At 38.2% G+C, this 12,015-nt stretch overlaps 1 protein-coding gene across 1 annotated transcript in view; it reads left to right on the forward strand.

Annotated features, from left to right (window-relative positions):
* The window catches only part of ARFGEF1 (ADP ribosylation factor guanine nucleotide exchange factor 1), a 141,409-nt gene that overhangs the window by 122,560 nt on the left and 6,834 nt on the right, over window positions 1-12,015 (forward strand). Inside the window, exons 33-35 of the mRNA XM_041769300.1 lie at window positions 400-472; window positions 7,588-7,720; window positions 11,402-11,541. Coding sequence (XP_041625234.1) covers window positions 400-472; window positions 7,588-7,720; window positions 11,402-11,541 — 346 coding nt within the window. The remainder of the gene's footprint in view (window positions 1-399; window positions 473-7,587; window positions 7,721-11,401; window positions 11,542-12,015) is intronic.

Consider the following 12,015-nt stretch of genomic DNA (forward strand, 5'->3'; position numbering starts at 1 on the left):
TATACATTTAAAAAATATAATCTAAAGAGTTCTACCAATTTTTGAAAATTTTTCTCCAACTTTTCTCAGTCTCACTTTAGAAAATATTTAATGACAATACTTAGAAAAAGTGAGTTTAAAGCTTTTGAAACTTTTCAGAAGTGTGTTGTTGTTTTGTTTTTTTTTTTTTAACTGATGACCACAGTACATTTTTAATTATATGCTAGTTAATTGTTTTCTGGGAATACGTATTTTAAATTTTTTACTAGATTTTTTCAGCAAATAGTTTTTAGCAGTAGTCAGAGGAGGATTATATTGTTTTTGGCATATTCTTACGACGTTTTTATGCCTGTTTCAAAACATATTGGATGTGTCATGTTTCACATTCTCAGTGATTGGTGTGATTTTGATATTTTAAAGGCTTTTAACCTGGCGTCCCTCTTCTGGAGAAACTGTCCCCCCACCTCCATCTCCTGTGAGTGAGAAACAGCTGGTAAGTTTTCATAAATAAAGCAGATTTAAAATTGTTGGTGAGTAGTAATTTTACCTGGGCCAGTACTTTTATGTGAGTCCAGGTCTTTTAAAAAGATGGTGTAAATCTACTGTCCAGAACTCTTAGGTTAAGCTTCATGATGGTAAATTTCCCAGGTGGCTAAAATTTATCTTTGTTAAGTGCAATGAAAGAGGTATTTTAAATTATTTTATAATATAGATGCTCTGAGACATACAATAAAATGATGTCAAGAGTATTAAGAGGCAGATTTGAGATTATGTAAGGATTTCCATGCCAAGAGGCACCTGGGGACTCAGTTAAGCATCCAGCTCTGATCTCAGCTCAGGTCTTGATCTCAGGGTCGTGAGTTTAAGCTCCACATTGGGCTCCATGATGGGCATGGAGCCTAGTTAAAAAAAATAAAAAGAATAATAAAGGATTTCTTTGGCAAGCTAAAGATATTATTGGAAATTCACTTTAAAATTTGAATTTGGATACAATTTAACCTATAAGAAATATTACAATAACAGTACAAAGAATCCTAATATACCCTTCATCCAGTATATTTGTTTCCTAGGTCTGCCACAAGATTACCACAAACTTAGTGACTTAAAACAACAGAAATGTATTGTTTCTCAGTTGAGGAGGACAAAGACCCAAAATTAAGGCATCAGCAGGGCCACATTTTCTCCAAAGGCTTTAGGGAGAATCCTTCTTTGCTTTTTTCAGTTTCTAGCTAGTGGCTGTTGGCAGTGATTGGCCTTCCTTGACTTGTACACACATCATTCCAATCTCTGCCTCCGTTTTCACATGTCTGTGTAAAGTCAAATCTGTATATATCATATCTGCCTTTCCTTTCTCTTAAGGACAGTAGCCATCTCTTATGTCTATAAGATAAAATATAAGCCATCTCATCTCAAAATCTTTTATTTAATTACAACTTTAAAGACCCTATTTCCAAATAACCTTCATAAGTGCCAGAGGTTACAGCTTGGATATACCTTTTTGGGGCCGCTGTTCAACCTCTTGCAGTTTACCCTCTTGCACCAAAAATTCATGTTCATCTTTCAGGCATAATATATTCATCCCATCCCAATATTCCATAAAGTTTCAACTCATTATAGCATCAACAAGTCCAGAATCTGACCTAAATATCATATCAAAAGCCCCAAATGTCATCATCACAGTCATCTTGATCAGGTTTGTGGTTTCTTTGGGGGGCACCATCCCTCCCCATGTGTGGACCTGTAAACCTAGAAAACAAATTACCTGCTTGTGAAATACAGTGATGGAACAAGCATAGGATAAACATTCTCATTCCAAAAGGGAGAAATTGGAAGGAGTAAAAGAGTCCTATTCCTAAACAAGTCAAAACCCAGCAGGGCAAATTGAATTCATAATGTTCAAGGCCTGAGGATAATTCTCTGTACCTTGATATTCTGCCCTCAGGGCGCACAGCTTTTCCTATGCACCTGCAGCTCTGCTCTCTAAATCATTTCTTCTTAAAGGTTAACTTGTGTTTGCAGCCATGTAGTCCATTTTCCTACCTGTAGAATCCCAGAGATCTGATTACCTTCCTTCATTTTATCCTATGTCTGTCCCTTGCAGTCTTAGCTGGCTGTGTTTCTGCTGGTGTATCATTCTTATAATCCCTGTGGGTCGGGTCTCCTATGTATGTCAAGAGGGTTATTGATGGGTCCTTTCTGGATAACTTTATCTCTCTTTCTGGTTTCTGCTGAAATGTTTGAATGGATCCATTGGATCCATACACCTAATCTCTTCCAACAAAAAGTTGTTTAAATACGAAGAAATGCTTTCATAACAACGAATTTTCCAATTTTAGCATCCTTCAAAATCTGGATAGGCCACAATCCTCCCAAATTTTCAAGTGCTAGTTCTTTTTTGCTTATTAGTTCCTCAGTGTATCTCCTAGCCTCACATTTTTGTGTAAACACCAAGGAGAAACCAGGCCGCACCTTTAACCTTTTGATTGGAAATATCCTCAGCTAAAAGTTCGTCACTTACAAGTCCTACTTTCCACCCAGTAATACAACACAATTCAGCCAAGTTTCCTGCTACTTTATAACAAATATCGCCTTTCTTCCATTATCCAGTAACATGTTCTAGATTTTCTTCTGAGACCTCACCAGAAGCACTTTTAACATATTTCTGTCCACATTCTATTCAGTGACCATAGGTACATTCTTTTGGGTGACAGAAGAAAAGATTTCTCTATTATGCATTTCACCACCTTCTGCATCCTTACCAGAATCTCATTTAATGTCTGTGTTGCTACTAACAGTCTCTTTAAGACAGTCTAGGCTTTTTCTGTCATATGCCTCAGGACTCTTCTGGCTTCTACCATTACCCAATTCCAAAGCCACTTTGATATTTTTAGGTATTAGTTACAGCAGCATGGTACCAAAATCTGCATCAGTCAGTGTTCTGCCAGAGAAATGGAACAAACAGAAAATATCTATTTGTGTGTGTGTGTGCGCGTGTATATATATATGTGTGTGTGTGTGTATACACACACGTATATATATATGTTTTTGTGGGTATAATATATGTATGTGCATATAGCTACCTCTTTTTTTAAATTTAAATTTCACAGAATTGGCTATGCAGTTATAGGCGCCAATAATTTTAAATCTGTAGGGCAGGCTGGAAACTCATGGATAGGAGCTACAGCTTCAGAGTCCGCAGGCAGAACTACTCAGGAAGACCTGAGGCCTTCCAGCTGATCCCATGAGGCTTTGGCCATTTTATTGAGGATAATCTTTACTTAAAGTCTACTGACTGTAGATGTTCACCACATCTACAGAGTACTTTCAGGGCAACACTTGCATTAGGGTTGAACTGAGTAACTGGATCCTAGAACCTAACCAGGTAGACACATAAAACTGCATGACCCCATGTTTCTCCAGATGTTATCATTTCACTATGTTTGCTTTATCATTTCCTCCCCCCTTCTTTCCTTTTTCTCTGGTCTCACCCCCCACACACAAACTTTTCAGAATTCTTTGAAAGTAAATTGAAAATAAGATGTCCTTTTACCCTAAATTCTTTAGTGTTTTTCTTTAAAAACAATAACAACACATAACCACAGTGCCATTAACAAAATCAGGAAATTACCCTTGGAACAGTACTATTATTTAATCTGGCTTTACTTAATTTTAAATCCTGGAGCACAGAGGTAGCATATTAGTGTCCATTGATGGGTTTGTCCCCCAACAACTTTTAAATTTCTTAACTAGGGATCCCTGGGTGGCGCAGCGGTTTGGCGCCTGCCTTTGGCCCAGGGCGCGATCCTGGAGACCCAGGATCGAATCCCACGTCGGGCTCCCGGTGCATGGCGCCTGCTTCTCCCTCTGCCTGTGTCTCTGCCTCTCTCTCTCTCTCTCTGTGTGACTATCATAAATTAAAAAAAAATAAATAAATAAAAATAAATAAATAAATTTCTTAACTAATTATCAATGGCTAAAATACAGATTTCACAGAAAAGTACTGCTCTGAATTTATCTTGAGAGAACTGTCACATCTAGTACATTGGGGCCACATTGCTCCATGATGCTGATCTGCAGGGGTTGTCTGTTCATTACAGATACACCACTTACAAAGTCCTGTTTCAAAGCCTAGAATGAGCTTGCTCCCATTTTTGTTTTTCTTAAATTTGGCCCACCGCCTGCTTGCTTTGTTTTTGCTACCTCTGCTGTATAGTATAGTAGTTTGCAGTATGGGCTTTGATGCCAGACCCAAAATAAAATCCTGGCTCCGCAGTACCTAGCTCTGTGGTCTCAGCAAGTTTAACTAACCTCTGTTGGAGTGAGTCTTTGATGAGAATTAAGTCAGGTAACGCACATAAAGTTGTTGGAACTGCATGTGCTGGGGTAAGTGCTCAGTGCCTGGGCTGCTGCCAGGTTCCACAGGGGAAGCCAGCAATGCTCTTTAGGACCAGCTCATAGTCTCCTATGTGGCTCCTTTTCAGAGCTGTTGCTACTACTACTACCACTTCTTTCACTCTGCTTTCCTTTGCTTTCTCTTCTCTGTACAACTTACAGTTTACCAAGAAATTGTGGTACTTTTCTCACTACCATTGTCAGCTGAATATTTTTGCTGTACGCTAAAGGACTGCTTCGTATTTATTTTTATTTGTTTTTCTCATTAAATTTTTAATGATTCTCAAAATTCTGCGATAGATTTTTGGTCAAGTTGTTCCCATTAAAAAATACTGACTTTAAAAACTAAGGGCTTAAAATTGCCACACGCACAGGTCCACAAAACATTCTCCTTTCCTTTTGAAGGTTTTACAGTGCATTGTTATCATTAGCCAGTCTTTCACTATTACACATAAAGGGCCAATTGATTCAAATGTTTCTGAGACTGTTCTTCCAACACTGACTGAGGTGCCAAGTATTAGAGATAATACTCATTTCGCATTCTGAGCAAACTCGACTTTACCAGTTCCACCTGCCTTCTCATCCACTGTTTGATGACACCACAGCAGCCATTGGTCTCATTTCATGAAGAGCAAAATGGCCACAAGGATAGTCAGAGAAGCTCTCAACACACACAGGCTTGTCAGGAGCCATATCAATGATTCTCCTTCATTTCAGCAGACGTGCAAACAGTATGACCTGTGACAATCCCGCACAGATGCCTATCCACCACGGATTTGGTGAAGGGACTACTTGTTAAAAATAGAAAAATACCTAGTCATTGTAAAAAAAAATTTTTTGTAGAGTACAGAAGAAAATATGGTAAAAAATGCAAGTCCCTTTTTATAATGCCCCCTTCAACCGCAATTCCAGTATTAATACAGTGATATATGTCCTTCCAGCAATTGTCAGTACATTTCTATGTGTAGTTTTTCAAAAAATGAAATCTTATTTGGAGATTGGGAACTAACATTTTGTATTTGGAATATCTAGAGATGTGTCCACTTAAGTACATAGAGTTTTCTTTCATAGGAGCTCCTCCTCTTCCACTAAACGGTCCTTTTTTAACAAGGAGTTCTGGCCATACTCTGTACATAGCTGTTCTAAAAAAATGCACAGATTACCTAAAAATCATCCTTATTTACATTGGTTAATTAGAGAAACTGAGAAAACAATATACCTTTTTTTTTTTTTAAGATTTTTCTTTCATAAGAGACACAGAGAGAGAGGTGGAGACATAGGCAGAGAGGGAGAAGCAGGCTCCCCTGTGGGGAGCCTGATGTGGGACTGATCCCAGGACCCTGGCATCACAACCTGAGCCCAAAGGTAGACACTCAACCACTGAGCCACCCAGGTGCCCCCAATATGCCTAACATTAAAAAAAATTCCCTCTGATATAAAGGAGAATTTTTAAATCCCCAATACTGTGACCTAGTTTTTGTGTCCATTTAGTTTTCTGGGGAGAAGCATCTTAGAAATCATTAGAATGTTCAAAAGAGCATTGACTAAAAAATGACCAGTGTCTAAAAAAATTTAAAAACCAGTGCTTTCAATTGAAACGACTTTCAATTATATTCAGTAAGACAATGTATTTATTTTATTTTTATTATTTATTTTTTATTTTATTTATTTTAGTTTAGTTTATTAATTTCCCCCTTAAAATATACTTCTTAAAATATACAAGTTAAAAGGAGACATTTGTTTTTTTACAGTTAATTTTAACTATAAACATTCCCTTAAAGGGTTTATAAATTTAGAAGTGTTGTTATATGCATTCTTCCATTTAAGTTTTTATCTAAAAGTATTATAGGGCATCTGGGTGGTTCAGTCAGTTGACCATCTGCCTTAGGCTCAGGTTATGATCCCAGGGTCCTGGGACTGAGCCCTGGAGTCGGGCTCCCTGCTCAGTGAGGAGTTTGCTTCCATTCTCTTTGTCCCTCCCCCAAATTGATACACACTCTCACGCCTTCTCTCTCTCTCTCTCTCCATTAATAAGATCTTTTTAAAAAAATAAAAATAAAAGCATATTACAGGCCATCATGGCCAGAGAAATTATCTAACTACTCAATTGGTTCTATATAATTATTATGAAAGGCCTCTTGTATATTAAACACTTATAAAGAATACAAAGATGAGTAAGAACAATTATAACTATAATAATATGGCTTTAGATTTGTGTAGCACTTCACTGTTTAAAAAATATTTTCACATTTGATGCTTTCAGCAACTTTTTAGCTATTTGGTACATTATCCCCATTTTGTATGGAACAGCAAATGAAAAATTATAAACTGTGATATTTTAAATCTAAGTTAAAATACTGTTTTGATTAGCACTGTTTCTTGGGAACACAAGCCCCTGCTGCTTTTCAGAAAGCCAGATGAGGTCTCTTCCAGCTAAGACTGCTAGGTCAGAATTCTCAGTTCCTTTGAAAACCATGTTTTGGATTCTGTCTGGAGTGTGTTGTATTGCTATCACAAAATAAAGCTAATAGTAATGCCAGCTATCCTATATTGTCTGACACTGTGCTAGTGCTTTCCACTTTTTATCTTATCCTTAATCGCTTACAAGGAAAGTGACCTCTCCATTTTCACATCAGAAAACCTTTGTTCAAGTGTTCATTGGTTTTCCAAGGTTCCCCTACTGCCGGAGTCAAAGGCTGATTTAGTTCTTTTGGACATAAACGTCAGCTTTTCTTCACTACCACACTTGTAGTTAGTCACCTTCTCACTGACCTTTCTGGTTGCCAGTTCCTTTGGGTGACAGAACATATTTTCCTTAAACTCACCCCTACAAAGCTTTCCCGAGCTCCACCTACACAGGGCTTGCAGAAACCTTCCCCACCTGTGCCATACGTGTATTCTGTTTAAATAGATTTAATGACATTTCATGGATATCACTGACTAGTTTTTCCACACAGTGAAGCTTAGCGTTTTTACCTATTGCTTTTGGGTGGTACCAGACCAAGACAAATAAGGGTCAGAAAGGAAACTTTTCTCTTAAAGGTTGTCAGCTCTTATTGATGCATAGGTTAACTTTAAATAATTTTCTCATTGTGTATATAATCACACTCTGTATAGAATGTCCTCTTCATAGTGACATACGTAATTTTTTTCAAAACTGTTTTCATCTTTAAAGCTTTATTCTTTGTATTTACAATGAATTTTTTGTTTTGTTAGGATACAATATCACAGAAATCTGTAGATATTCATGATTCTGTTCAGCCAAGATCTGCAGATAATAGACAGCAAGCACCATTGGCTTCTGTCTCTACTGTGAACGAAGAAGTCAGCAAAATTAAACATACAGCAAGTGAGTTATTTCTCCTAATAAAAATAGTGTGTTGTGTCTTACATAGGAAAAGGATGAAATGTTTGCTTTTACTTTGTTATTAATAAATATGCGCTGTAATTGATGGCGTGGTCACTTTGTTACTGTGTTTGTTCCAACTTGGACATCCACTAATTGTAGTGTACCGGCTTTTTCCACAGATGCTTGTAGCTAATGTTTGTGTTAGACACAAGTCTTTTCTCGAACACACGAGTTTTCTCTCCACTCCCTTTGCATGTCAGCCCCATATTCTTTCTGCAACAGTGGGGCCTGACAGGCCTTTCTCTAGAGTGCTTTCTAAGGAGCACTCAGCTTTCTGTGGAGCTAGCTAGCCTTCTTTACATTCAACTGCTCTACACCATGTCTCCTCTGTTCACCTTCTTAGTTCTTTTCACAAAGCAGGGGAACCTCTTCTGTTTTTTACAAAACTGATCCAACTTTGTTTGCTGAAGGAAAATTATAACACTAAGGAAAAGCCACCTCCTTTCTAGAGGAAAACAGGACAGCTTTAATTGCTTTTATAAAATGAGGTGAAATGCACATAAGAAAAGTAACCATTTTCTGGGTGCTCAGTTAATTGAGGGACCAGCTCTTGGTTTTTGCTAAGGTCATGATCTCTGGGTTCTGGGATCGAACTCTGCGCTCACCTGTGGGTCTGTTTGATATGCTCTCTCTTCCTGTTCCCTTCCCCCTGTGTGTGCACGCTATCTCTAAAATAAATCTATCTTTTCAAAACAATATTTTCAGTACATTCACAGTGTTGTATAATCATCTTGATGATTAATGATGCTTAGCATCTTTTCAGTGCTTATTGCCATTTGTATGTCTCTTTGGAGAAATATCTATTCATGTAATTTGCTTATTTTTAATTGGGTTATTTCTTTTTGTTGTTGTTGAATTGTAAGTTTGTTACTCTGGATACTGTACCTATATGACATAGATGATTTGCAGATACTTTTATTCTCCTGTTGTGTAGGTCTTATCATTTCTTTCATAACATCTTCTTATGCAGAAAGTTTTTAATTCTGATGAAATCCAAATTATCTGGGGTTTTTGTTGTTGTTGTTGTTGTTGTTGTTGTTGTTGTTCTTTTAGCGTCATAGCTAAGAATCCATTGCCAGATCTAAGGTCATGAAGGTTTTTCCTGATGTTTCCTTTTAAGAGTTTGATTCTTTTAACCGCTACATTTAGGTCCTTGATCCATTTTGTGTTCATTTTCTTTCAAGGAATTTTTTATTAATCCTAGGTGCTTATACTTTTCTTGAGAGAAGACAGATTTGGTGTCGTACTTGCAAGGAGTTTCTAGCTTTAATCACTCTGTTTTGCTAACTTTCTAAAAGGAAGATAGGTAGTCCTCAGTGGCTTATTTTCTGTTTTTATTCTTGTTCTCTGGAGAGTGGCATGGCTTGTGCCGGAATCCATAACAGCTTTAGTCTGCCCTTGGAGCATGCGATGACGACAGAATAGTGCATGGCTTTTCTCTTAGCCAAGACTGAATTTAAATATACTTGGCTTTGTAAAGGAAGGACATGGTTATGACACATGAGAAAGTTTTCACATGACTAATCTAGGAACATACCTTTTACTGAAGCAGAGTGCTTGCTCCCCTACCATCCTGAGCTGAGGACCCATGCTCCTTTCCTTCTCTCAGACATCCTGGCTCTCTTTCCCCTTGAAGTTCTTTAGGAAAAGTTCACCATGGGCTTGTTGACTCAGAATAGGTAGAGCTGGGGGAAGAACAAGTGGCCACCATTTTCCCATTAACTCTTCCACTTAGTGGACCTGTGATGCCCTCTGACTGTCTCCTACTCAGAAAAGAATCATAACAAGGCCCTGAGTACTTCACCCTATCTGCAGGGCAGCTAGCTAGCTCATTCTCTCTGTATACTTTCAGAAAACACCACTGCCCCATCTAGCCTCTGCTCAATACCTGCTGTCCCACTAGTTAATCTTTGCCTGGTTTGGGTGAACCAGTGAAATGGTCAGCCTAATATAACATTAGCAGTGTCAGCCAACCCTTGTAAAATTTGTCCAAATAGATATTGTCCGCAAACACGCTGCTGGTCATTGCCAGTGAGTCTGAAGTTAAGATCCTTATCCTCCAAAGACACCAGAAAGCAGGGAGAGGCCCAGCTTCACCTGTTGCATCAGAGTGGAGCCTCATCAGCTCATCAGGAGTACTCTCAGTTCACCTTGCTGAAAGCCCTTCCTGCCCTTAAGCAGCTGATGTTGGAACTGATGAGAAGACATCTTGTCAGCTGTGCGGCCAGGAGCCTTCTGCTCTAGGCTCTGAGTTTTATGACTTGAATGGGGGAAGTGAAGGAACAACTGGCACTCGTCAGCTCTATGTGTCACTGCTATGAAAAAGACACTGAAGAGGAGGAGACAGTTGTGGGACTTGAAGCTGCTTTTTCTTTTTCTTTCTCTTTCTTTCTTTCTTTCTTTCTTTCTTTTCTTCTCTTTCTTTCTTTTTTTGACATATGATGTAGTAATAAGTATTAAATACAACAGCATTTCTGAAAACTACCTGGAAGGGAGCCTTTATTAATGATCTCAATAAGAATAAATTTATGCATGTTGTTTTGCTTCTCCTAAAGTCTCTAAAACATGAATTTAAGTTCTACAAATTGGTACCACAAAAGGGAATTTGTAATTAAAAGCAAAAGTAGAGACTGAAGGATTATAAGTCATCCAGTGCTGAGCAATTGCCCTAGTGGTTAACAGGCTGCTTCTCTTAGTCAGTCATCTGCCTCCTGGAAAGCTCACTGGGAAAGCTGGCTCTGACATCCCAGGATTCAGGTATGACTTTGGGCCTCCCTTTGAGCCACATGTCAGCACTGCTGAGCTAAGTTCTTGCAGCATCTCAGTAGTTGAGTCCTCTTTTCTGACCTTGTGCTTCTGCATTTGCTTAACTGGTATGGTCAGTGGAATGGAAAGTTCTTCTGTAAACACGTCCTTATAGGCTGGTGGATTGTCAAAAACCTCTTGTTGAGCAGATTTGTTCAGGCTAGAGGAATTAGCTGTGTTTCATCTCACCTGTGCAGTGTGGAGAGCATTTTGTTACTTTGGAATTTGTTTAGTTTTGTGACCATGTACTTAGCATAACTTTTTATAGACTTCTTTGCTTATGGGTGCATTTGAAAACACAGTTAGCTGTAACTTCTAACCTGGATCCAAATAAAACGTTCTCTGGTTAACCCGCAGTATTACCCCATTTGTCCTTCACTGTTCTTCACTTCCTTTCTCACAATTCTGTTTCCTGTTGTTTTCTCTTGGTATAGGTTTTTATATTACCTACATTCCAAGGTCAGAATTGAGTTCTGGTAAATGCTTATTAGCTTTTAATCCATTTGTTAGATTTTATCAGAGAATAACCTAAATCTTATTATAAAAATTGTAGTGGGACCTTTCGGAACATTATTTACTCTTCTAAGTCATTCAGAATATTTTTGTTTACTTAAAAAATTAATTTTCTAAGTCTTATCTAAAAATTAAAGTTTTATTGAGTAGTGCTTATGTGCAAAGGCAGTGTGTCCTCAGTGTGATATGTGCAAGTAACCTTCATACATATGAATGTTTCCTTAGCATTGTAATGTCATAGAAATTATAAAGAATTCAAAATAATTTTTGTTTGCATGTGCATTGGGGTGGGTTTCCTCACAGAATTTCCAGAACAAAAATTGTTTGCCGCCCTGTTGATTAAATGTGTTGTGCAGCTGGAACTCATCCAGACTATCGACAACATTGTGTTCTTCCCAGCCACAAGTAAGAAGGAAGATGCTGAAAACCTAGCCGCTGCACAGGTATGGATGGACATGGGAGGACAGCTGATTTTACATTGAGTAGAAAGTTGGATTTCAGTCTGGGCTTCTGAGCAGAAATCACACTAGAGATTTGATTGGGGGGCTCTTCATCATAGAAATGCCATTTTAAACCATGGGACTGAACAACATGCCTGAGGCAGTAAGTGTGGACAGAGTTTGAGAGGAGGGTGGGGGACTGAGCCCTGAGGCTTCTGTGCTTAGATCTCCTGGTGTTAAAGAATTGGTAAAGAGCCTGAGAGTAAGAATCCTTGAGGCAAGGGGAGAGCAAGAGACCGTGGTGTTCTGGAAACCGAACAAAGAAAATGTTTTAAGGAAGAGAATGTGATCATCTCTGTGAAATGCTCAATGGGTCAAGTTATATTTCATCTGAAAATCACCCTCTAGCAATTTGGTAGACTTCGGTGACCTTGACATTGTATTTAATTGTAATGTTGAAGACAAAAGCATTATGGA

The sequence above is a fragment of the Vulpes lagopus genome, chromosome 9, assembly GCF_018345385.1.
Source record: "Vulpes lagopus strain Blue_001 chromosome 9, ASM1834538v1, whole genome shotgun sequence".
Classification (NCBI taxonomy): Eukaryota; Metazoa; Chordata; class Mammalia; order Carnivora; family Canidae; genus Vulpes; species Vulpes lagopus.